This window comes from Xenopus laevis, chromosome 9_10S, assembly GCF_017654675.1.
Source record: "Xenopus laevis strain J_2021 chromosome 9_10S, Xenopus_laevis_v10.1, whole genome shotgun sequence".
Taxonomy (NCBI): Eukaryota; Metazoa; Chordata; class Amphibia; order Anura; family Pipidae; genus Xenopus; species Xenopus laevis.
This window is the reverse complement of record NC_054388.1, coordinates 116295363-116322940: the sequence shown is the minus strand read 5'-3', so window position 1 is coordinate 116322940 and position 27578 is coordinate 116295363. Positions and strand designations below refer to the sequence as shown.

The 27578-nt window shown below is 42.3% G+C and overlaps 2 long non-coding RNA genes and 1 gene segment (V, D, J or C); all 3 read right to left on the bottom strand.

Moving 5' to 3' along the window:
* Nucleotides 1–639: 639 nt before the first annotated feature.
* The window catches only part of LOC121398928, a 38850-nt gene continuing 11911 nt past the window's right edge, over nucleotides 640–27578 (bottom strand). Inside the window, 4 exon segments of the C gene segment in view lie at nucleotides 640–1611; nucleotides 9892–10188; nucleotides 10528–10878; nucleotides 14566–14661. Coding sequence covers nucleotides 1583–1611; nucleotides 9892–10188; nucleotides 10528–10878; nucleotides 14566–14661 — 773 coding nt within the window.
* Nucleotides 15618–19147, bottom strand: LOC121398930. 2 transcript variants are annotated; one of them, XR_005964621.1, is made up of 2 exons: nucleotides 19102–19147; nucleotides 15618–15724 (listed from the first exon to the last, which is right to left on the bottom strand). It is a non-coding gene; the product is annotated as an uncharacterized LOC121398930 (long non-coding RNA). The 2 variants fall into 2 exon arrangements; XR_005964622.1 differs by lacking the exon at nucleotides 19102–19147 and adding an exon at nucleotides 18334–18395.
* Nucleotides 19882–20556, bottom strand: LOC121398929. Its single transcript, XR_005964620.1, has 3 exons — nucleotides 20406–20556; nucleotides 20210–20292; nucleotides 19882–19928 (listed from the first exon to the last, which is right to left on the bottom strand). It is a non-coding gene; the product is annotated as an uncharacterized LOC121398929 (long non-coding RNA).

Here is a 27578-nt window from a genome sequence, read left to right as displayed (position 1 = left end):
ATTTAACTTGCCCTAGTAATTTAAAAGAGGCTAAATAAACCTTAAAAGCAACAAACCCACGGCCCCTTAGAAAAGAAGGAAGACTGAAGAAGTGGTAAAGACAAGAGGATTAGACCAGAATTCCAGCCCACTTCAAATATATTATAACCAGTTCCTCTAAGGGAAATATTATTTCCAGAATAAGAATATTATCTCAGGAGACCAATTTTCGCTTAGAAGCTCTGTCAAGGCGATCCTGGAGGAGGGACCGAAACGTCGGATTGTGATGTGAGAAATAAAAGTTGTTATACTTTGAAACGAAAAAGAGAGTGCGGATCCTCTATTCTTTATACCTTAAACATTGATCGAGCACCTCCATCCAACTAACGGGCACTTCAGAAAAAGTTTATACATATATAATGTATGTTCAGTGTGCGCACTCTTAGCAGTTCCAAAATATGTGAATGGGTGCGTTGGTCAAATTGTTTCGTACAGCATAGCAAATGGACCCGCACTCCTTTTTCTCGTGAAAATAGATGTGTTTTTATTCACAATAAAAATTCAAGGTTTACCAAAAGGGCCGAATGTTGGATATGCATTGTAAATAAAAACATCTATTTTCACAAGAAAAAGGAGTGTGGGTCCATTTGCTATGCTATATATATAGAAATTGGTATTATTTAATATCACAATAGTCTGACAGATTATTACAGATGGCTATTGGCACAATGTGCACATGTGACTTTTGGATAAATTGAAGCTCAGGTTACTGAATGAAGTAAAAGCCATGGACACAAACAGGAACATTTCCCTTCAGTGTGGGTCAAAGCAGTGACATAGATGTTACTGGGCCCCACATATCCAGAGGTTGCCCTTTTTTTTGCCAAAATATGTTAAAATTGCTGAATAATTATGGCCTCATAAGGCCCCTATACTTCCTGGGCCCCCTTGCAGTTGCAGGGTCTGCTTCCTCTGTAGTTACACCCCTGGGTTAAAGACATTTGTTTGGTAAATAGAGTCAGTTTACTAACACAAGCACAAAGTACTAAAACACATACAAATACCAATGGTTTTTACCTACAATATAGTTATTTGCACAATGTAGTGGAGATTTATTGTTAGATGAACGTCCCTGGGCTTCTTATTCAAAAGTGGAGATGAGATCTGACCCGTTGCTGCAAATCCCTTGGTCTCGGTGTTTCCTTGGCAAAGTGGACACATTCTTCATTCTCCTCCCAGACCAGTGTGTTGGTTAAATATTCCCTATAGTGTCCCATCCACATTCACTGCCCAACTACATGAGTAACAGATGTGGGAGAAGATGAGCCCCTCATTTCCAGCCCTGCAGCAAAGTGATAGTTGAAGATCAAGGTTTTACTTTAGATGGTGAATATACATGTAACTCTCCTGAGCTCTTCTCTACTGTCCCAGTGGGATGTTCCACTCTGCACATAAATTCTGCCTCATGATCAGATTTGTTTGTAGGAATAAAAGTGACACTGGAGTGACAGGTAAAAGTCTTATCCCCCTGCTCCTGTGAGTCAGTAAATGACTATTTGTCTTTGTATCTAGTGGAGACGTTTTCTTCTTTCCTTCTTCCTTCTTAAAGCAGTGTGCAACGAAAGGGGATATCTGCAACACAGTGGAGTAAATTAATAGTAATGTTTCACTCTCTGTTATACTGATCCAATACAGAACATACAATGGCCTGAAACAGTACCCTAATTTTATCATAAAATATAAGACTGAATAGCATCATAAAATAGTGTACTCACACCATGTTACTGCATGATCCTTATTGTGTTATTGTAAAATGTTTTGGGGTGAATGCAAATATTAGGGTGAAGGTTATTTTGCTATTTTAGAAATTGTTGGAAATATGGAAGGGTAACAGACACACTGAAATGCAGAAAGTGATCTTTGCAAATGTCCCCACAAACAGTTTGGCATAAAACCCCATTCATTAAAGGAATTTGCATCAAATGAGCTCGTTGCACTTGCAGGGGGATTCTTGGAGCTACACGTTCCCACAGTTCCCTCAGCTCTGCATCAATAGGCTCAGCACACTCAGTGTGAAGCATCAGACTCACACATCACATACCAGATATGACACCAACCAGTTGTTGAAAATTTTCAGTGCAACTGTGTCACATTTAGGGTTGACAATTGTGTACATTTTGCTACTCCGGCTGCAATTACATCAGACACAATTCCCCTGGCAGGTGCAACAACACTGGAGTTTTGGAAGCAAATGTTGATTGCACTGAAAATTGCACTTTACCGACTGCACTTGTGGTTGACTACAACATAACTAGAGGAAATAAAAGTGGATCTCTCGCTCTTACGACATGACCTCCAAAATATTAGAGAACGTACTACTGAACTGGAGACAAGGGTCTCCACACTGGAGGACACCGTAACTCCTCTTCCAAATGACATCTCGGAGATTAAACAGCAACTGGTCAGCTCTTGACAAATCTGACGACCTAGAAAACCTACTACGCAGGAACAATGTGCGTATCATAGGTCTACCAGAGAAGTCAGAAGGTCAGCACCCTGAATTATTCATAGAGAACTGGCTTAAATATTTGCTGGGGGCAGAGACGTTCTCCAATATTTTCGTGGTTGAGAGAGCGCACAGAGTACCGACTAGACCCCTGCCACCGGGGGCCCCTCCTCGACCATTTCTACTCTGCATGCTAAATTACAGAGATCGTGATGCAGCACTAAGGGCAGCCAGACTCAAAGGGCCTCTCTCCATTAATGGAGCCACTGTGTCGCTATATCCAGACTATTCACCGACCATACAAAAACAAAGGGCTACCTTCACTGCAGTCAAGAAGAGGCTCAGAGATGCTAAGATTCCATACAGTATGATCTACCCTGCTAAACTACACGTACAGGAAGGAGACAGAGTCCAAATTTTCAGCACACCCACAGAAGCCAACGATTGGATCACCCAAAAACACCACCCCGCAACTAAGATGAAGGATAATACCTTGAAGGCCGGACACTCTGCACATAGTGTGCCCCATCGGTAGGACCTGAGTCTGTCGACATACTGTCATATTGGTGAGTAGCTGTTACTATGCACCCCTCCTGTAAGCTACAGTATTCTTCACACATTCATCCTTGGCCCAATGGGCTGCCCCGCAACTAGTAATGGGCGAATTTGCGCGATTCGCACCGAGTGAATAAATTCGCGAAACACCCGCGAAAATTCGCGCTAAAATTCACCGGCGTCAAAAATTTTTTTTAGAAAAACGGGCGCCAGCGTCAAAAACGAGACGCCGGCGCCGTTTCGCGAATTTTTTGCCGTTTCGCGAATTTCGCAAATTTTCCGGCGAAGCGAAACGGCGCAAATTCACCCATCACTACCCGCAACATCCATCCCTTGATAACCACCTCGGTAACAGGCTGATCCCACCTTAGAAGTACAGACATGATAGTGCTCAGCCCTTGCATATGCTCAGGTGAAACGCATAAACATTTGCTGAGCCCCCTATTGTCGCACTTCTGTACTTGGGGGTACTAGATCATTGCACCCTGACACATAGAGACTAATGCTGGTGCTATAATACACACTCCTGGTTACGGGGCCACACATTGCTTACAAGGTTACATCCTGATCTCATTTTGTGCCGGTCAACAAAACAGGTGCATGGGAGGCTACGGCATACGGCATCCCATTTAAGTTTTTGCACAATTTATTATTGCTTGCTATTGTTATATTATTATGTTTATGGGTTAAGAAGGAGCGCTGCTTAGGCCACCACAGAAACACTGTCCATGTCATGTAATTGTTATGGGTATAGGCCCACCCAGGTTATGGGGGTCATAAAGTTAATTTCATGGAAGGTCTGAACTCGAAATTTAAGATGGCCCTAGTATTTGATTATGTAGCCAGATAAAAGCCAGATATACTCCTACTGCAAGAGACACATCTGGTAGGGCAACAACTGCTGGCATTTAGGAAACAGTGGGTTGGGTATGCCTATCACTCCCACTATTCCACTCACTCCAGAGGAGTATCCGTACTAATCTGTAAAACTTTCCAATTTGAGCTCCTAGATCTAACTACTGACCACTATGGGCGGTTCATAATTCTCCACTGCAAATGGTACTGGTTAACTTATATATGCCACCCCCCTTCAGTAGGGAGACACTAGACCTAGTATTTACCAAGGTGTCACTATACGTCCCCAACCCATTCTGTATTATTGGAGACTGGAATATGGTAATGGACCCCCAAAATGACAGGCATCCCACTGAAACACACCAACCTGGCCCACTAAAACAATGGACTGAAGCCCTAGGGCTATTAGACATCTGGAGGCTTAAAACCCCCTGGGAAATCAATTCTCATACGGTGGGGAAACATACCTTATCACGGTTAGATATGGCCATCGCATCTACTGACTTTACACAATGGGTAAAATACATCAATTACCTCCCAAGAGCCTTGTCAGATCATGCCCCCCTGCAACTACTGATTAGCACTACACCAAGGCAAGGACACTCTCTTTGGAGACTATCCCCCTTGTGGCTCAACAGCACGGAGGTGACGGAGGCATGTATATCCGAATACACCGCATATTGGGGTGTTAATGCGGGAACCAGTAGCTCTAATATGGTCTGGGAGGCGTCCAAGGCAGCCGCTAGGGGCACACTCATCTCGGCAATTGCTGGGGTGAGCAATTTGTCTAAACAGGCTGTCGCTGAGGCAGAGGAGAGGGTCTGGGAAGCAGAGCGAGCATACGGTGATAGGGAGGAGGATACTAACTACCAGGCACTGGTGATTGCCCAAAGAAACTTAGAACTAGCACATACTAATTAACAGGAAAAAACTACTGTATGCAGCCCAGAGATCCTTTGACCAAGGAGATAAAAATGGGAAGACCTTAGCATACCTAGCGAAAGCGGTCCAACCGTCTACATTGATTCCCAGAATCAAAACAACTTCAGGCAGAAATATTCGCATGCCACATTGCCGACTTATACACCTCACGAGTCAAATACTCTGACACCGAACTAGAACAGTTCTTACAAGAAATCCCGTTTCCTAACCTTTCCAGAGCAGAATCCTCCTATCTAGACAGCCCAATTAAGCTAGGAGAAGTAGTAGGCACCATTGGCAGTCTCCCATCAGGGAACACCCCAGGCCTTGACGGACTTCCGGTAGCCTGGTACAGACTCCTTAGTGAAACATTTGCCCCGCAACTCCATACCACTCTTCTAGAGGCTCACAAAACAGGCTCCCTCCCTCAATCCTTCTACTCCGCACTGATTGTGTTTATACCGAAGGAGGGGAAGGACCCAGACCTCTGCGACTCCTACCGTCCCATTTCACTTAACAACACAGATGTCAAAATTCTGGCCAAAGTTCTCTCCGAACGCCTTAACAAAGTTATAACCTCAGTTGTCCACCCAGACCAAACAGGTTTCATGCCCAATAAAAGTACGGCTATAAACTTACGCAGATTACATACCCATGTGCAAGCCACTCATACAAACGGAGGTACCAGACTTATAGCGACATTAGATGCCACTAAAGCCTTTGACTCGGTCGAATGGCCCTACCTATGGAAAAGAGAAGTTTGGTATAGGCCCTACCTTCATAGCTTGGCTTAAACTCCTCTACCCAAACCCAGTTGCGCAGGTCATAACACTCTCTACCGAGCCTTCCCTCTTACCCAAGACACCAGACAGGGCTGCCCCCTCTCTCCCCTCCTTTTTGCCTTAGCGATAGAGCCCTATGCCAATATGGTCAGACCAACCCCTGAAATTAATGGACTCAAATATGGGAAATTAGAGGAAAAAATTGCACTATATGCTGATGATCTTCTACTACTCCTAGCTGACCCACATGACTCACTCACATTGGCGCTCTGCCTAGCTGACAAGTTTGGCACATACAGTCTGGTTATAAATAAAGGGAAGTCAGTCTTATTTACTCTAGAAAATGAACAGAGAGCAGGTGCAATTCAGGGGCTGTGGTGGGTATCCAGCTTTAAATATCTTGGTGTGATTATCTCACCAAGCACACAAAACTATGTAACAGAAAACATGGATCCTGTGATACAAGGTTTCAAAAACACTGTTAGCCAGTGGGCCGGCTTACCTCTAACGGTATGGTGCAGGGTCAACCTATTCAAAATGGTATACCTACCCAAATTTCTATACTTCCTGCAGAATGCCCCAATATGGATACCCCCGCAGGTCTTTAAACGCATTGACGCTATTCTCTTCCCCTTTATCTGGGCAAACAAACCCCCTAGAGTCAACAAGCTAACACTCCAGGCTCCATTGGACAAGGGGGAATTAGCCTTTCCGCATCTTCAAATGTATTACTATGCAAGTCAACTAGCGCTCATACATAACTGGTTTAATCCCGACCTCGAAAACACACTCACAACTTTACATGCCACGCTGGCGGGCTCTTTTGAAGCAATTAGAAATAAGCCTTACAGGAAAGCCAAAGACACCCCTGAACTGCCCCACACACTAAGCTGCCCACAAAGAGCATGGATGCTTGCCACTAAAGTTCAAAAGCTGCAAGCCCTCCATCCCCCTATACCCCACTATGGAGAAACTCCAATCTGCAGCACCTACTTCATCTACCGGACTTTAAGTACTGGCCAAAATTAGGGGTCAGACACCTATCAGATCTCTTAGTTAACAGCACCTTCCGACTCTTACCCAACTAGCGACTAAACTAAACCATCCAAACATAGCTTGGCACCAATATTTCCAACTCAAGACACGCTTTTGTGGCCCAATTTGGTAGCCTGGCAATCTGTACAAAAACCCAACCACATGAAGACAGGCTATGGGACCCAAATCCACAAAAGCTGGTCTCTGGGCTGTACAAGACACTGATATCCACCATCAATAGTCCATTTAACAAAGCAAAAACCAAGTGGAATGGCTATGAAGATTTTCATTCATCCAGGTCATGGTATATCTAGTATAGGTAAATCTAAAAACAACTGGACTTGCTGAGTAATCAATGAAGACGTTTCACTACTCATCCGAGCAGCTTCTTCAGTTCAACTGACTGGTGTGGGAAATTCTCGGATGCACAGTTGTGCTCAACACAACTGACTACGACTGCAAGATAACCACTCTACTCAGCGATAGCAATACATACAGTATGAACCCTTAAGGAAAGACCCAACCAGCGGTTACAAGAAAAAGCTAATAGGTTGCCTACAACAACTTGAAAAGGAGAAAGCCATTGATTGAGTTTTATACCACCGCCTGTATCCCAGAGAAGCCATTACCATGTTTATACAGACTCCCCAAGAAACACAAAGAAGGAGCCCCACTAAGACCCATTGTCAGCAGCATAAATTCAGTGACATACAACATTGCAAAATTCTTGGCTAACATTTTAGCCCCGTTGGTAGACAATACAGTACATCATATCCAGAATGCCAAAGAGTTTGTAACCAAGATTCACGGTGTTACACTAGAGGCAGAAGAAACAATGGTATCATATGATGTCACTTCTTTGTTCACATGTATACCTACGACAGAGGCAATTGAGACTGTAAGAAATCGACTGCAATAAGATAACACCCTCAGCAGCAGAACGAAGCTCAGTCCCAACCAAGTTTGTTTGTTGCTAGATTTGTGCCTTAACACCACATACTTCAAGTACAAGAACCTTTTTTTATAGACAGAAACATGGCGGTGCAATGGGTTCTCCAGTCTCTCCTATTGTAGCAAACCTGTACATGGAGGAAGTGGAAAGGAGGGCCTTACTTACTTTCCAGGGAACTACACCGACTCACTGGTTCAGGTCAGGTATGTGGATGACACTTGGGTTAAAATCAGATCCAATAAAGTGGCGGCTTTACAGAACACATTAACTCAGTGGACAATAACATCAAGTTCACAAGGGAAGATGTCCACGAGAACAAACTTGCCTTTTTGGACTGTTTGATATGCATCCAAGAGGGGGGTAACTTGAAGACGGAAGTATACAGAAAAACCACTCATACGGATCAATATCTGTTGTTTGATTCCCACCATCCGCTGGAACACAAACTGGGTGTCATTAGAACTCTGCACCACTGGGCGGAATGTGTGGCAACTGATACAGAGTCCAAAGACAAAGAGCAAAAACATCTTAGAGAAGCTTTGAAAGCATGTGGCTACCCAGACTGGGTCTTTGTAAAAACAGCAGCAACCAAGCCCAACAGGAACACCAATAGAAATAACCGCCCGGAGACACATAGTCGGCAAAACATAGTCATCCCATATGTAGCTGGAGTGTCTGAGAAACTCAGGAGGATTTTTAACAAACACCACGTCCCTGTGTTTTTCAAACCTAGCAACAAATTGAGACAAAAACTGGTACACCCAAAGGATCCAACCCCTAAAGAAAAACAAAGCAATGTGGTATACGGAGTCCAGTGTAGTGAGGAGTGCACAGATTTATACATTGGGGAGACAAAACAACTGCTCACCAAGCGAATGGCTCAGCATAGGAGGGCGAACTCTACAGGGCAAAACTCAGCTGTCTTTCTACACCTAAAAGACAAGGGACACTCCTTTGAAGATAGCAAGGTCCAAATATTGGATAAAGAAGACCGCTGGTTTGAACGAGGCGTGAAAGAGGCGATTCATGTCAAGGTGGAGAAACCATCCCTGAGGCGGGGGCCTTTGACACCACCTGTCTGCTACATACAATGTGTTCTAACATCTGTACCCCGGGGGATTCAGAACACGTCACACATCCATTCATGCAACTCTCACAAGTAACACCTGTATCTAGGAGTCACATGACACATTGGAGAATCCTATCACAGTAACTACACAGAATCAACACCTATGTGAGTTTCAGATGTCATCTCTTTGTGCCATTGTGATTGGATTAGTGGAAGAGTTTATATGCCGTGAATTTCCCACACCAGTCAGTTGTACTTAAGAAGCTGCTCGGATGAGTAGTGAAACGTCTTCATTGATTACTCAGCAAGTCCAGTTGTTTTTAGATTTACTATACTAGATACAAGTGGAATGACCTTATTCCTGTTCTAGATGATGATATGTGGGAAGATGCAATAGGGGAACTATACAGCTTTCTAATCTCTACAAAGGATGGTACAATTCCGTATCATACATTGTACATATATTACTCCAATCAGGCTCAAAGCCATGGGCAAAAGTCCCAATGGAAACTGTCCCAAATACCAGCACCCGGACGCTGATTTCTTTCATTTGCTTTGGTCATGCCCCCTGATACAAAGATTCTGGGCCAAGGTAATAGCCTACCTGACTAATGAAATTCTGCTCCCTGGAGCACTAACACCAGAGGTGTGCCTACTGGGACTGGTGGACGAATTGGCACCTCTAAATAAAACGAGCTATTTACTAAAAATCCTTCTATTTTACGCCAAAAAGCATATTGCAATGACATGGATGAGCCCACAACCCCCCACAGTAAAGCAATGGGTAAAACTGGTCAATAACAGGCTCCCGATGATAAACCTAATATACATAGCCAGACAGTGCCAGGAAAAGTTTGGGAAAATCTGGGAACCCTGGTTAGAGCTCTGTCCCGAAGTAGACCCAGAGTCTCAATAAATGCAAGTGTATGAGAGAATATATATGTAATATAACTTTCTTTTTCAGTAAATTAAATCCTATATAAGCACGCTCAAATCCTGTGAGAATTAGAAGTAACATGAAATACTCACATCAACCTAATACGTAGCAGACTCTATGCTCCAAATGTGTACCTGAATGTCTTAATCTAATATGTTGTGGTCCTGCATGACCAACTGCACTTTTCATCATCAATGCCTACATTGTCTGTTGTTACGTATGTTGTTTGTTTCAAAACGCAAAATAAAAACCTTTAAAAAAAAAAAAGTGAGTCCCATTATCCTGGCTCAGTAACTGTACCTGCCGCAGATACTTCTCTGGATTCGGGGTCACCCATTGACTCATGTTCCCAGGTCACTCGCACCCTGAAGGCTTTATCCTTAAAGAGACCCTTTGGGACACTACAAACACTTGTGACGTCCCACGTTAGATCAGAGTTTTCTCTCCAGTTTTCCTTGGAAGGTTGTTGGGTCTCCTCTCCACAGTCCCACTTTATCTTGATGTCTTTAGGGTAAAATCTCTGAAGGTTTAGGGTCAGGTTCAGATTCTGGAACCCCTGGAATGTGATATTTATTGGCTCCTGCACCTTGGGCTTTGCTGGAAGATAAACATTGCAGGGAAGTAATATAAATAACACTAATATTCCTTCATTTGTGACTTCTCTGCACAGGAAAATGGAGTTTTACATCCAAGCTCCACCTACAGATTCGTTCCTACAGCCATGGAGGCCGGACTCAATGAGAAAGGGGTGGGGCTTATCAGAAAGTTTCTAGACAATCCAGACATGTCTGTGTTTAGCTGTTAGGGATAAAGTGGGAGATGGGAATGGCCTACATTATATTGGGAGTATGTCGGTAAAAATCTACTGTCAGCCTGAATCAGAATTCATGAAATCACTTCTAGAATATATGTATAAAAAGGGCAAATATTCCTTACCTTGAATAGTTTTAGTGTGAAAATGTTCCTCTTTGTTTTTCCCACCACTGACAAATTTACAGCTAAACGTTGCTCCCTTGTGAGTTTCCAGGTGCGGAGTGAAAGTCAGAGTCGCTATGTGGTTATTTCCCTCCTTCTCACAATGTCCCACGTACTGACCAATGAGCAGAGGTTCTGTGGCCTCCTCCTCTCCCGATTGGTTTATCACAATCCACTCATCACTTCCTCCTCCCTTCACTGACCAGGTGACCTGCACATCACTAGCGCAGTTGGTCCCAGTGCACTGCAGTTTGGTCTCCTCTCCAAAAATCAGCGTTCTTGGCCCCACAATTGGTTTCAGTGAGAATGTGGCTAATCAGGAGACATGTTAATACCATATTAATGATAATGTTAATTCCATATTAAAGGGGTTGTTTACCTTTGAAATAGCTTTTAGTATGCTGTAGAGAGTGATATTCTGAGACAATTTGCAATTGGTTTCAATTTTTCAATTTGTGGTTTTTGACTTATTTAGCTTTTTATTCAGCAGCTCTCCAGTTTGCAATTTAAGCAATCTGGTTGCTAGGGTGCACATTCCCCTAGCAACCATGCACTGATTGGAATAAGAGACTGGAATATGAATAGGAGAGGCCTGAATAGAAAGATGAGTGATAAAAAGAAACAATAACAATACATGTGTAGCCTTACAGAGTATTTGCTTTTTAGAAGGAGTCAGCGACGCCCATCTGAAAGCTGCAAAGAGTCAAAAAGGCAAATAGTTGTAACCCATTCAACACCCCTTTGTTGGTGTTGCACTCCACGTGTGGTACTTACCTGATGACATGGGACAAACCTGAGCCACTCCGCAGTGGTATGGGGAGAGACTGGGTACCTGGTACTTACTAGCGCAGTGAATCCACCTAGTGGGATCCGGGAATGCACCTACAGGTGGCCCCACTAGGGCACTAGGGCCTCACTAACTAATTTGCTAGCGCCAAACTGTCTGCCTAACTAATAAAAGCAAAGTCCTTTAATACACAGTCTCTTTATTCTTCAGCGCTCTTTAGGGTACTGTCCCTTTAACCAGGATACTCACACAAATCCTCTTTGGATACTTTAGATCTCTCTCCAGGTGAGTCCAGCACAGTCAGACATACAGTGAGACTAGTAGCCCCTTTGGATGCTCAGATAGGAATCTCCTGCTGGTTGTTCCTCCAGTCTGGATTCCTCTCACACTCTCTGTCTCTCCAGGCACAGTATGTGGCTTCCCTGTGCCAGTCTGATACAAATGAATGTGGTGCAGCCTCTCAGCTCTCTGGGCCCACCAGCAGCTCTCTGGCCTCTCTCTCTCTCTCTGTCCACCATGTGGCTCTCTATGCCAGGCTTTCTTCTTTTGCCAGTCCTGTGACTTCCTCTTCCTGCCTGCCACTCACTAGCTGCTGTGTCACTTCCTGTTGCACTGAGATCACTGAACAGCTGGTTGCTAGGTAACAGCTTACAGCACACACACAGGCTCTGGGCTTCTGCCATTACAGGCAGGCCCGGATTTGTGGAAAGGCCACCTAGGCCTGGGCCCAGGGTGGCAGGATTTTAGGGGGGGCGGCATGCTGCCCAACCACACCCACATTGGTTCAAAAACACTGGGGATGGGCTGGAGATACAATCATTTTTAAATTTCCCGTGCGGCAATCCCCATTGCTCCTGTCCAGATGATGAAAATTTGCACGAATAAAGAGGAGGGGACAGGGCAGTGGGCCTAGGGGAGCCCACAATGTAAATCTGGCCCTGATTACAGGGATAAGGGCAATGATTTTGTACTCATTCCCTACATAGTTATTAAACTATAAAAAATAATCAAAACCAATTGAAGAGTTGCTTAGAATTGGCCATTCTATAACATATTAAAAGTTACCTTAAAGGTGTACCACCCATTTAATGCCCAGTACATTCATTTATGTTCCAGATGCAGCTTAAATCATATTACTAAAATAAAGCCAAGGGTTCTGTAAGGTGTTGGTCACGTAACAGTCCCTGTATTTAAATACTGACACCTCAGTGATATTATATTGGATATAGGGAGACAATCTCTGCCTTCTCCCTTCTACTTTGTTCCTCTCAAATCTCTACACACTGTCAGCTTTCTTACCTCTTTCTCCATAACCTCTCAACTTTCTTCTAGCTCCAGCCAGTTCTCATCCTCTTCCCCACACGTTTGTACTTCTGTGCCTTGGTTGGCTTCTTTGCAACCATTCTTATTAGTCTATGTCCCTTATTCTTCCTCCCCATTACTCCTCTTCTCTCTGGGCCTCCTGAGCCAATTTCATTCCTCCCCCATACTCTTTTGCTCTTTTCCACATCTCTGTGTCCATTTACCCTACTTCCCAATACCCCTCCACCTCATGAATGCCCCTTCACCGATCTTTGTGTCACCTCCACCTCCTTCCTGTTCCTTCTCTCCACTGTGTACATGCTCTCTCACTCTCCTTACCAAAAAAAAAAAGATTCCTAGGTTTTGCCTATAGTGGGGTCTCCACTTTCTGGAGAGGTGGATTGTGTTAAATAGCCTCAGAAGGCTATATAACACAAGGAAGACAGAAGGCCTCAGTTGTAGAGGAAGATATGGTAGGACTAGTTCATATGATGGCTAGCTTATGTTATACCTCACTGCAGAGAGGTAGTGGCAGCAAGGACAGCTTGACTAGGAGTGAGTATTTGTGGCAGAGCCCCATGGCAATTGTGCACCAGTTACAGAAGTGATCATTCAGAAGTAATGAGGCAGCTGGGAGAAGTTTGTGTATGTGGGCACAAAAGAGAAAGGGAAGCCTAGAGAGAAAATGAAAAGAGTCCCTGGAATGGCTAATGGTACTCTGCTAGTGTTTATCCACATGTCAGTTTCACATGAGGCTTGATGAGAGGAGAGCTGTGTGTATGTGTGAGGATTGGAGAGAGAGGATCCTATGAGAAGAGTTTACTTGAGATATAGTTTTATTGTGCAACTGATACATTGCTGGTTAATTGGCTCTGGTCTGCCACTGATCACCTGCAAGAGGTTGTTCAATATAAAGTCTACCCTTGCATTTCTGTGTGCCATGCCTAATCCTTGTAACAAAAGTGTGTAAATGTTTCTTGTTGTAATGGGTGTCTACCAGCCCCAGGTAGCAGGCAGGGGCAGAAGCCTCAGTAGACGTAGATCTATACGGTAAGACTAGATTATGTGTGAGCTAATTCCTGTAATAAGTAATAGATAGAACTAGGCAGGAGGCCCTAGTAGTGTAAGAAGATTAGTAAGGTAGAACTAGCTAATGTGAGGGATATCTCCAGTAATAGCTCACTGTGAAGAGAGACAGAATTGCTCTTTCTGAAGAGATTGAATGGTTGATATTATGGCTATCACCTGCCAGTGTAGGAACTCAATTGGATATGCTCAGGGATAGGGAGAAGCTCCACTCTTAAGGCTTTGTTGATAAATATCCTTTCTGCATTTCCACAACAATGTCCCACCAGTGAGAAAGCATCCTATGTAATCCATACTCTACTGGGAGTTGTAGGGACTTGTAATTCACCAGGTCTGTAGGGGGTTGAAGGAACCCACAGTACATCAGTTTCATTGAGCTGTCCAAGTAATTTTGCCTGCTGCTGTTAGGAACCAAATGCCCCATTCTATATCTTGTGCCCTCTGCACTTTGTGGCAGTTGCTAGAGACACAACCTGTACGGGCACAGAATGCAGTTTTACTGCATTGGGGCTCATTTTCAAACATTGGACCTGGGCAGTAACCCATGGCAACCAAAAAAAGGATTTGCTTTGTGCAGCCAGTTATGAAAAAGGTAATCACTAATTGATTATTACGAGTGCAAATTTAACCAGTTTTTTTCAAATGACCCCAAGTGTACTGTATATTTTGTGACAATTGTGATAATTCTGTGTTCATCAGAGCATACAGAAGGTTTTTTGGTCATAGTAATTTAGGTGCATATTTATGTGTTTATGTATCAATTGTGAAGCAGGCACATAAACCATGTGGTATTTTCACAATGTACATTATTTTATATACAATACCTTTTTTCCTTCGCTTCCATATTATAGCCACAATAACCAGTACAGCCAATAACACAGCTATGCCACACGCCACAGGCAATGCACTGCTGCTTCCATCTGTTAGAATAAAAGGAAATATTAGTAATATTTTTTTTTTTTTCAAATTAACCCTTTAAGTGCCAGCAGAATTTCACATTTTGGTTACGCGAAATGCCAGCCGTTTTTAAGCATTTTGTACTTGTTCAGATTAACAAGGTTTAATTGTAGGAAAACCTCCACGAAACTAGGAAAATTATATATTGTTTTTTTTGTTACAAATTGGGCTTCGACATGCAAGTGGAATTTTGTGACTTTTCAGGAGATTTAATGTATATTTTGGGTGAAATATGTAAAAAAAATAAAAATTTGTTAAAAAATTGTGTATATCTTGAGTTTTTTTTCCACAGAAAAGTTAATTTTACATGAATTTTTTTTCTGTTTCTAAAAGCCCAGATCCTGCCAAGTCCAATGATACCAAATATGTATCAGTAACCCACTTTCTTTGTCCAGGAGTAACCCCCAAACTAAAACAGCAGTTTGTATAATTTTACACCAGAACAAAGTAGATAAGCACACGTGACAGTTGATGCTGCATAACTTATATGTAAATCTAACTTATCCCTTCATGTTTGGTATTTTTAAAAACTACAGACCTTCAGGTTTCTAGGGGTGGTGTAGTTTTCACTCAAAATTCAAACACATTTTACCAGTGCATCATGATATTTAGAGCTTTTTTGTTGCATTTTTAGTTTTTTTCTAAAATGCAAACTAAGACGCAGGAACAAATGTAAATCTGACAAAATAACACCGTTCTAAATGCTATAACTACAGACAATTTGAAAGACAAACTTCTCTTGAATAAAACGATACCCCATATGTATGGATACACATAGAGACGCAGCCCCCAAATACCCCAAAACAGGAGCAACGCATAAGGGCAATTGCAGTTGAAAATCTGGGGGCTGCGCTCTATGTGTACTACTTGCAGTTCTTCAGTCTAAACACCCCCAAACTGTGAAATAACCCCCACAAACCATATATGTCCGAAAAGTGCACTTCTTCAGCTATTCAAAGATGCGATTGTTGCTTTTCTACACGGAAAATTGTGGGCGCAGTCATTCGGAGAAGTCAGCGATTTGGTCTGAAATAAATGAAAAAAGAGTTCCAAAGTTAGATTTCTCCCTAAGTTTCCATGGCAACTAACAAAAACCTGCTCAATAACAATCTGCAGGTTCCCCTGAATAGAACGATACCCCATATGTATGGATAAACATAGAGAGGCAGCCCCCAAACACCCTAAAACAGAAGCAACACATAAGGGTAATTGCAGTTGAAAATCTGGGGGCTGCTCTCTATGTGTACTACTTGTAGTTTTTCAGTCTAAACACCCCCCAAACTGTAAAATAACCCCTACAAACCATATATGTCCAAAAAGTACACTTCTTCACCTATTCAAAGATGCCATTCTTGCTTTTCTACATGGAGGATTGGGTCCGCAGTCGTTCATAGAAGTCAGCGATTTGGTCTGAAATAAAGGAAAAAAGAGTTACAAAGTTCAATTTCTCCCTAAGTTTCCATGGCAACTAAAAAAAACCTGCTCAATGACAATCTGCAAGTTCTCCTGAATAGAACAATACCCCATATGTTTGGATAAACATAGAGACGCAGCCGCAAAACACCCCAAAACAGGAGCAACGCATAAGGGCAATTGCAGTTGAAAATCTGGGGGCTGCGCTCTATGTGTACTACTTGTAGTTTTTCAGTCTAAACACCCCCCAAACTGTAAAATAACCCCTGCAAACCATATATGTCCGAAAAGTACACTTCTTCACCTATTCAAAGATGCCATTCTTGCTTTTCTACATGGAGGATTGGGTCCGCAGTCGTTCGTAGAAGTCAACGATATGGTCTGAAATAAAGGAAAAAAGAGTTACAAAGTTCGATTTCTCCCTAAGTTTCCATGGCAACTAAAAAAAACCTGCTCAATGACAATCTGCAAGTTCTCCTGAATAGAACAATACCCCATATGTATGGATAAACATAGAGACGCAGCCCCCAAACACCCCAAAACCGGAGCAACGCATAAGGGCAATTGCAGTTGAAAATCTGGGGGCTGCGCTCTATGTGTACTACTTGTAGTTTTTCAGTCTAAACACCCCCAAACTGTAAAATAACCCTACAAACCATATATGTCTGAAAAGTACACTTCTTCACCTATTCAAAGAAGCCAGTCTTGCTTTTCTACATGGAGGATTGGGTCCGCAGTCGTTCGTAGAAGTCAGCGATTTGGTCTGAAATAAAGGAAAAAAGAGTTACAAAGTTCAATTTCTCCCTAAGTTTCCATGGCAACTAAAAAACACCTGCTCAGTGACAATCTGCAAGTTCTCCTGAATATAACAATACCCCATATGTATGGATAAACATAGAGACGCAGCCCCCAAACACCCCAAAACAGGAGCAACGCATAAGGGCAATTGCAGTTGAAAATCTGGGGGCTGCGCTCTATGTGTACTACTTGTAGTTTTTCAGTCTAAACACCCCCCAAACTGTAAAATAATCCCTACAAACCATATATGTCCGAAAAGTACACTTCTTCACCTATTCAAAGAAGCCAGTCTTGCTTTTCTACATGGAGGATTGGGTCCGCAGTCGTTCGTAGAAGTCAGCGATTTGGTCTGAAATAAAGGAAAAAAGAGTTACAAAGTTCGATTTCTCCCTAAGTTTCCATGGCAACTAAAAAAAACCTGCTCAATGACAATCTGCAAGTTCTCCTGAATAGAACAATACCCCATATATATGGATAAACATAGAGACGCAGCCCCCAAACACCCCAAAACAGGAGCAACGCATAAGGGCAATTGCAGTTGAAAATCTGGGGGCTGCGCTCTATGTGTACTACTTGTAGTTTTTCAGTCTAAACACCCCCCAAACTGTAAAATAACCCCTACAAATCATATATGTCCGAAAAGTACACTTCTTCACCTATTCAAAGATGCCATTCTTGCTTTTCTACATGGAGGATTGGGTCCGCAGTCGTTCGTAGAAGTCAGCGATTTGGTCTGAAATAAAGGAAAAAAGAGTTACAAAGTTCAATTTCTCCCTAAGTTTCCATGGCAACTAAAAAAAACCTGCTCAATGACAATCTGCAAGTTCTCCTGAATATAACAATACCCCATATGTATGGATAAACATAGAGACGCAGCCCCCAAACACCCCAAAACAGGAGCAACGCATAAGGGCAATTGCAGTTGAAAATCTGGGGGCTGCGCTCTATGTGTACTACTTGTAGTTTTTCAGTCTAAACACCCCCCAAACTGTAAAATAACCCCTACAAACCATATATGTCCGAAAAGTACACTTCTTCACCTATTCAAAGAAGCCAGTCTTGCTTTTCTACATGGAGGATTGGGTCCGCAGTCGTTCGTAGAAGTCAGCGATTTGGTCTGAAATAAAGGAAAAAAGAGTTACAAAGTTCAATTTCTCCCTAAGTTTCCATGGCAACTAAAAAAAACCTGCTCAGTGACAATCTGCAAGTTATCCTGAATAGAACAATACCCCATATATATGGATAAACATAGAGACGCAGCCCCCAAACACCCCAAAACAGGAGCAACGCATAAGGGCAATTGCAGTTGAAAATCTGGGGGCTGCGCTCTATGTGTACTACTTGTAGTTTTTCAGTCTAAACACCCCCCAAACTGTAAAATAACCCCTACAAACCATATATGTCCGAAAAGTACACTTCTTCACCTATTCAAAGATGCCATTCTTGCTTTTCTACATGGAGGATTGGGTCCGCAGTCGTTCGTAGAAGTCAGCGATTTGGTCTGAAATAAAGGAAAAAAGAGTTACAAAGTTCAATTTCTCCCTAAGTTTCCATGGCAACTAAAAAAAACCTACTCAATGACAATCTGCAAGTTCTCCTGAATAGAACAATACCCCATATGTATGGATAAACATAGAGACGTAGCCCCCAAACACCCCAAAACAGGAGCAACGCATAAGGGCAATTGCAGTTGAAAATCTGGGGGCTGCTCTCTATGTGTACTACTTGCAGTTTTTCAGTCTAAACACCCCCCAAACTGTGAAATAACCCCCACAAACCATATATGTCCGAAAAGTACACTTCTTCACCTATTCAAAGATGCCAGTCTTGCTTTTCTACATGGAGGATTGTGTCTGCAGTCGTTCGTAGAAGTCAGCGATTTGGTCTGAAATAAAGGAAAAGAGAGTTACAAAGTTCGATTTCTCCCTAAGTTTCCATGGCAACTAAAAAAAACCTGCTCAATGACAATCTGCAAGTTCTCCTGAATAGAACAATACCCCATATGTATGGATAAACATAGAGACGTAGCCCCCAAACACCCCAAAACAGGAGCAACGCATAAGGGCAATTGCAGTTGAAAATCTGGGGGCTGCTCTCTATGTGTACTACTTGTAGTTTTTCAGTCTAAACACCCCCCAAACTGTGAAATAACCCCCACAAACCATATATGTCCGAAAAGTACACTTCTTCACCTATTCAAAGATGCCATTCTTGCTTTTCTACATGGAGGATTGTGTCTGCAGTCGTTCGTAGAAGTCAGCGATTTGGTCTGAAATAAAGGAAAAGAGAGTTACAAAGTTCGATTTCTCCCTAAGTTTCCATGGCAACTAAAAAAAACCTGCTCAATGACAATCTGCAAGTTCTCCTGAATAGAACAATACCCCATATGTATGGATAAACATAGAGACGTAGCCCCCAAACACCCCAAAACAGGAGCAACGCATAAGGGCAATTGCAGTTGAAAATCTGGGGGCTGCTCTCTATGTGTACTACTTGTAGTTTTTCAGTCTAAACACCCCCCAAACTGTGAAATAACCCCCACAAACCATATATGTCCGAAAAGTACACTTCTTCACCTATTCAAAGATGCCATTCTTGCTTTTCTAAATGGAGGATTGTGTCTGCAGTCGTTCGTAGAAGTCAGCGATTTGGTCTGAAATAAAGGAAAAGAGAGTTAAAAAGTTCGATTTCTCCCTAAGTTTCCATGGCAACTAAAAAAAACCTGCTCAATGACAATCTGCAAGTTCCCCTGAATAGAACGATACTCCATACGTATGGATACACATAGAGACGCAGCCACCGAACACCCCAACACAGGCACAATGCATAATATTGGGGCTGTGAATTTATGTGCAGTTCTCAACTCTTTTCATTCTAAACTGCCCCTTACCTGTGAAATAACCCCAACAAGCCATCTATTTCCTAAAAGTACACTTCTTCAGCTTTTCAAAGATGCCATTCTTTCTTTTCTACACAGAGAATTGTGGCTGCAGTTCTTTGTAGAAGACAGCGATTTGGTCTGAAATAAAGGAAAAAAGAGTTACAAAGTTCGATTTCTCCCTAAGTTTCCATGACAACTAACAAAAACCTGCTCAATGGCAATCTGCAAGTTCCCCTGAATAAAACGATACCCCATATGTATGGATACACATAGAGACGCAGCCACCCAACACCCCAACACAGGCACAATGCATAATATTCGGGCTGTGAAGTTATGTGAATGCATCCATATTTTATCCTAAACTGTCCCTAAACAATAAAATAACCCCCACAAACTATAGATTTCTTGAAAATAAACACCTTCAACTATTCAGAGATGCCATTCCTGCTTTACTACGTGGATAATTGTGGCCACAATCCTTTGTAGAACTCAGTGCTTTGGTCTGAAATAAAGGAAAAGACAATTTACAAAGTTAGATTTATACCCAATAATTTTGGGACTACTCTGATGGATCTGCATCTGGGCCCCACTACCCCAAAAATATATTTCACTCACCCTTTTCGATTTAGTGGAGCGTCTGAGTTTCATCTGTCCTGTTGTGCAACGACTTCATCTGTCCTGTTGTGCTTCTTCCTACACTTCACCAATGACAAAATCTGTACCACATTTGCAAATATATTTACCAACAGAATCCATAGTAATCATGCAAAAAATGTAGGATAGGAAGGAGCATTACAATCCGCAGACTTGGCTGCAAAATACCTTTATTGTCACAACATGTTTCGGATCATCATGGATCCTCACTTGAAAAAGGATCCATGATGATCCGAAACATGCTGTGACAATAAAGGTATTTTGCAGCCAAGTCTGCGGATTGTAATGCTCCTTCCTATCCTACATTTTTTGCATGAGTAAAAGTTTGGCCTGGCTGGTGTGGCCTGAGTAGGAAAGTGAGCTACACAGGTGGAGATCGTTTGGACAAAACTTAATTTTTGCAAGAATCCATAGTACATTTGACCCATAAATTATGCAAGTGTCCTAAGAAGTGCACACCAGAAGTTTGTAAAAAAGCTGGTGCCCTACTGGTGGCAGACATGGCACGTGATCAAAGTACTATTCCTATTCAGAGAGCCACTGCAACTTGTCCAACCTAATTACTGCATAAATATTCAATGTGCGCTACAAGTACAAAAAAAATGGATTGTTCCAACCACAACTTTTCGGGAAAAAGATTCTGAATGCCTACACTATAAACAATTCTAAATGGAAGACCATAGTGTTCCGCCACCCTGTGCTCAAAAACCGAAAACTGAAGACATGCTACCCACAAATCCAGAGATGCCTAAATCTACAAAAACAAATGCAAATGTTGCCCAGAAATACAGACAAAACTATAGATAAATGCGCTGATAGAGGAGCTTTTGAGGTGCCAGTAAAAAAAAAAAACTTGTGGCATCAGCATTAGAGATGCACATCATCCCATGTATTCATCACACACCACAAGTTCTATCGTGCGCCCTCTCGACCAACCAGCACCTCAGTTTGCTATAGCACCAGCGCAATACAAATGCTATCCATAAAACTACAACTGGCCTAAAGCACCATAGCTCAACACAAAAGCTGAATGCATAGACTAAGAACAAACCTACATACAATTGTTTTTACTGCTACACTGCACAAAAAAATTGCTCACCCTGTGCCAAATTCTACACCATAAATCACTACCAAGATCACTACTATACAGAAAAAAAATGCCAACTTTTGCATCGTCAAACTTTTTTTATCAATATCTATAGATTACCAATATCTATAACCTAGTTATAAGCCAAGTAGGTACCTGCCAAAATGTTAAATCTCAAGGGGGGCTTGAATCTGAAAAACCACTGCACAAAACAAAAGAAATGCACATCATTTTGCCAGCACATATAACCAGTTATTGCTAGTTCATGCATAAAAACCTAGAGCGTGAAATGTTAGAACTCGATGGGGGGCTTGAATCCAAAAAACCACTGCACAAAACACAAAAAAGCGCATCATTCTGCCAGCACACCTAACCAATTATCGCTAGCGTGTGCATAAAAACCTAGAGCGTAAAATGTTAGATCTCAATAAGGGGCTTGAACCTGAAAATAAAGAACAAAGAAGGACCGCTACTGCTCACCGCTCTTGCCTATATCCAGGTGCTCAGTCAAACAGTGTCCCCACTGTGGACGCTACAAAACTCGACAGACAGGCGGCACTTCTGGAATAGGTTTATTGGGGTTGCTGCTGTAAAAACCTAACGCGTTTCGGGAGTAGATCCCTTAGTCATAGGACCTATGACTAAGGGATCTACTCCCGAAACACGTTAGGTTTTTACAGCAGCAACCCCAATAAACCTATTCCAGAAGTGCCGTCTGTCTGCGGAGTCTTGAACCTGAAAAACCACTGCACAAAATACAAAAGAAAAAGCACATCGTTTTGCCAGCACACCTAACCAGTTATTGCTAGCGTGTGCATAGACACCTAGCGTGTGAAATGTTATATCTCAAAAGGGGCTTGAACCTGAAAAACCACTGCACAATCACAACTTCAAAAAAACACGAAATAAAAAGCATCACTTTGCCAGCATGTGCATAAAAACAGAGCATGCCAAGTTTACTACATCCTTTTACCACCAACAAACCCAGAGAACCCTAACCTACCAACACAACTCATGGCCTCTCGTAGTGTACCACAGTGTGGTACACCTCAAAACAGGGTTGGAAACACAAAGCAGGCTTGCTAGGACACTTGGGACAAAAATATCGCACATCTTTTCGAACACCCCTGGAACGGCAAACCTTACAAGTTCTCTGGGCATATCTTTTATTAGGAGTTGGTGGAATTTGTGCAATGAAATGCTTACCCACCATTCGGGCAACATTGTCATTGCCAGGCATTTCTGGAACCTCCTGTACATCACCAAACAAAAGGGCAGGGAGCAGTTGCAGCAGATAATTGTATAAAGACAATTTTGGGCCTGGTACTGCCGCCTTGTAAACGACATAGGAATTATAAAGGGCCATTTGAATCATGTAAATTGCTGCTTTTTTGTACCAGGCCCTGGTTTTTCTGGTGGCGTCATAGTAAGTTTGAATTTGGTCTGTTTTATCAACGCCACCCATATGCTTACTATATTCTTTACAACAGAGTGGCTTTGATTTTGCGGGCCTGCCACGTCTGTGTTGGACAACTACACTCTCATTGTGGATAGTAGTAAGCATACAAACATTTTTTGTGTCTGCAAATTTTAGTGCCAGGAGCTCATCACTTCTAAGAGCATAAACTTCTCCACGTTTTAATTTCTTTTGCACCAGTTCCTTAGGCAGTCCTTTGCGGTTTTGCCTAACGGTGCCACAGGCTGGGGTGTCCAACCAGTAAAGCGTTCTAAATAAGGGGATGCTAGTGTAGAAGTTATCCACGTATAAGTGGTAACCTCGGCCCAACAGTGGAGATATGAGCTCCCAGACAATTTTACCACTGGCAGTCAAATCAAGGGGACAACCGGGGGGGTCCAAATTAGTGTCCTTTCCCTCATAGAACATGAAAGAATTAGTATAGCCCGTGCTGCTTTCGCAGAGTTTGTAAAATTTCATCCCATAGCGAGAACGCTTACTAGGGATGTATTGGCGGAATCTTAGGCGCCCTTTGAAGAGCAAAAGGGACTCGTCCACACATATATTTTGGGAGGGGGTGTAGACCTCTGCGAAGCGCTGAGACAGGCTATCTATAAGGGGCCTCAATTTGTAAAGCCTGTCGTGACCGGGCTCATTAGGGGGAACAGCCGCTGCATTGTTGCTAAAATGAAGAAACCGCAGTAAAATTTGGTAGCGGTTTCTTGGCATAACGGCTGAAAAAAGAGGGATGGAAAGGACTGTAGTGGTATCCCAGTATGAAGCTAAGGTATTGCGTTCTACGAGTCCCATTGCCAATGTGAGCGCCAGGAATCTTTTGATTTCATTTACAGTAGTGGGATACCACGCCTGGGCTCTTGAATACCCTGGTAAAGGGTGGCTGGCAAGATACTGCTCAGCGTATAAATTTGTGTACTGGACCATGTCCTGTAGGATGGCCTCTGTGATAAAAAGATTGAAGAAATCTATGATTTGAAAGTTAGTGGTGTCCACCTTGACGCCCGCGACTGCAGTGAATGGGGGAATTTCGGGGGCATAATTACAGGGAGGCCCCCACATAGGCGCTCCAACTGCTGCATCATCACTACCCTCACCCTCTTCAACCTCCATGGGTGCATCTGGCACACTGCCACCAGCCTCTGCCTCTGCCTCTTCCTCTGCTTCTTCAGCAGTAAGCGTGCCGCCACTACTAGCCTCTGCGCTAATAGTGCTGCTATCACCAATCTCTGATTCCTCACTAGAGTCATCAGATGGGACATACTCAGAATCGGAATTACTAAATTCCTCTGAGCTGGAGTCCTCGCAATACCTAGCCGCTTCCTCAGCGGTATAAAACCGTTTGGCCATTGTGCCAGAAATTTACAGACAACTACAAAGCTAAGAATCAATAGGCAAGTCAAACAAATAAAAAAAAAAAGCTAATACAATCAACCACAAGAAAAAAAAAAAAAAAGCAAGCCAGCAAGATGACTGAGACCCCTGCTAATATAAACAACCAGAAGAAAAAAAAAGCAAGGCTGCAAGATATGACCAACAGTTAACCCCTGCTAATATAAACAACCAGAAGAAAAAAAAAAGCAAGGCTGCAAGATATGACCAACAGTTAACCCCTGCTAACAGAAACAACCAGAAGAAAAAAAAAAGCAAGGCTGCAAGATATGACCAACAGTTAACCCCTGCTAACAGAAACAACCAGAAGAAAAAAAAAGCAAGGCTGCAAGATATGACCAACAGTTAACCCCTGCTAACAGAAACAACCAGAAGAAGAAAAAAAAGCAAGGCAGCAAGATATGACCAATACAAACAAGCAGAAGGAAAAAACCTTGAGCTTGAACAAATGAACCTTATGGAATGCTATGGAATAAAGATATGGCACAGTTTACAATCCACGTAATCCCTGACTTTCTGGAACAATCACCTAAAATCAGAAAACAGAATAAGACCACTAAATGGTGTCACAGCAAAGGGAACTTTCTTTTGGGGCACTAAACAAGCAATAAAGTGTGCAATAAACAGTGCAAAGAAAACTCCTGAAAAATCACTAAAATGCAACACTACTCAAAGCAATAAAAGAACAGCGAATACACTAAAATCAGCGGTCAAGGGTCCTAGATTCACTAGTGACCTACAAAGGGAACTTTTTCGGGGGAACTAAGCAAGCAGTAAAAACAGCTAAAGCAATAAAAAAACTGTTATTGGAGTGAAATTGGTGGTCAGAACTATAGATCCACCAGCGTCACTGCAAATGGAAAGTTTTTTGGGGAACTAAACTAGCAGCAAAGAACAATGCAAAGGGTAAACGTAATAAAACCACCAAAAGCAATACAGTGAACAGTTATTTGGGTAGGGGAAAACTTTTCTAGAAAACTAAACCAGCAGTAAAGAAAAATATAAAGAATAAACGTAATAAAATCACTAAAAGCAATAAAATGAAGTTATTGGAGTGAAATCGGTGGTCAGAAATCTAGATCCACCAGCGTCACTGCAAACAGAAACGGATGAGAACAAAACAAGTAATAGCGCAATAAAAGTGCAATAAAATCACAAACCAATGATGAAAATGGCCAAAAAACAGTAAAACGCAATCAAATCAGAGCAGAAATAAAGTTTGAGCAACAAATAAAGACAAATGACTAAAGAAATCAAAGTAAAAAATAAGTAGAGATAAAAAGTAAGAAAGTAAGTGTGTAAGTGTGAGTGTGTGTGTGTGAGTGTGAGTGTGTGAGTGTGTGAGTGTGGGAGTGTGAGTGTGAGCTTGGCAAAGTTGCCTGTAAGTGTGCTAAGGCCAAAGATAGAAGAAAAAAAAAGAAAAAAAAAAGATTTTTTTTTTTTAGAGAGAATATGTAAAGTAAAGGGTGTAGAGAGGTGCAGTTCAGCTCACAATGTTGAATCCAGGCAATCCAGGCGACCAATCCAGCGATCAAAGCTCAGACAGGCAGCAGGGGGAACTCCAGCAACCATAAGTGCGCAGCAGGAGGGAAGGTGTGACAGTTGGGGGGAGTTATTTATAGGGGGAGCAGTGGAGACGTCATCAGTGTGCTCCTCGTGGTCTCCACTGCTCCCATTGGCTGCCTGCGACGATCGACGAAGGGATCCGGTAAGTGGACCGCCTCTGCTCGTTGCCTAGGGGGATCTGTGCCTGTTAGAAGCGATGCGCCGGTTTTTTTTGCGCATCGCTTCCTGGCCTGGGGGAAATGCTGCAGAACGTAGAATCTACGTTCTGTGGCATTTCAAGTTACTTTGCCTCAGAACGTAGATTCTACGTTCTGTGGCACTTAAAGGGTTAATAAATAAAAATGTGTAGAAAATGTTTTCTTTCATTGATGTTGAATAAGAATCATATCATGGTCCCTCATTCATACACATCATCATTATCATCATCTGTTCCTCTGACTCTCAGTGGAGTATAGGGCATCCATGAAGACTCTCCATTTAGGTTTATTTGTTACTGTTCTCTTGATTTCATTCCATGTTTTTCCCATCAATATAATTTCTTCTTCCACTGATCTTCTCCATGTTTTTCGAGGCCGTCCCCTTCTTCTTGATCCTGTGGATTCCATTCTAGGGCTCTTCTTTCTATAGATTCCTCTCCCTTCCTTAGTGTGTGGCCTATCCAACCCACTTCTTTTTCCTTAACTGAATTTATATTGGTAGCTGGTTAGTGTTTTTCCACAGTTCTTCATTTGTCACTTTCTCCGGCCATTTTATATTTATATTTAAGTCTCCAGAGGCACCTGTTTACAAAGATCTGGATTTTTGTGGTAATAGGTTGTGTGACCTTCCAAGTTTCACTTGTGTATAAAAGGACTGCTTTCACATTAGTATTAAAAATGCAAACTTTGGTTCTTTTTGAGATGTTTTTATTTCTCCACATAGGGTACAACTGGATAAATGCTCCATTTGCTTTCTTTATTCGATTTTTTACATCATCTTCTGCACCAGCATCTCTGGTAAAAATACATCCCAAGTAAGTAAACGACTCCACCAGTTCTATTTGAAAGTCCCTAATATTCAATCTTTCTGTAGCAGTATTGTTTATCCTCATTTCTTTTGTTTTGTTGGTATTGATACGTAAAGTAAGACTGGGTAGTAGAGGGGGTAATCTGGCAGGGCTGCTAGCAAAAAGGGAACTTTTTTGGATTTTTTACTTGCATACTCGGTTACCACTTGGTTTGAACTACGAGTTTGATGTAACATGCTTTACGTAAATTATAATGTGGCCAGTAATGTCTTCAATGAGGTGGATGTATAGAAGTGTATGGGGCAGATAAGAGAATGTGATATCTACTGGTAATAATATTAGGAATGAAAATACAATGTAATGGGGCAGTAATTGCCATTTAAATACTTGTTTAAATATGGGTATCCTAATAAAATGTTTGTGAGATGAAACAGAGTATAGGCAGAAAACATTGCTAATAGGACCAATTTGATATGTATGTTGCTTTAAGAAAAGAAACGTGAGGTGGCAACAAGTGATTGGTTTTAACGTTTGGGGAGGGATTTCCTGGGGTATAAATTTTGTGACCAAATGAAACAAGAGTAATGCCTATGAATAAGTGCCTGTGGGTGC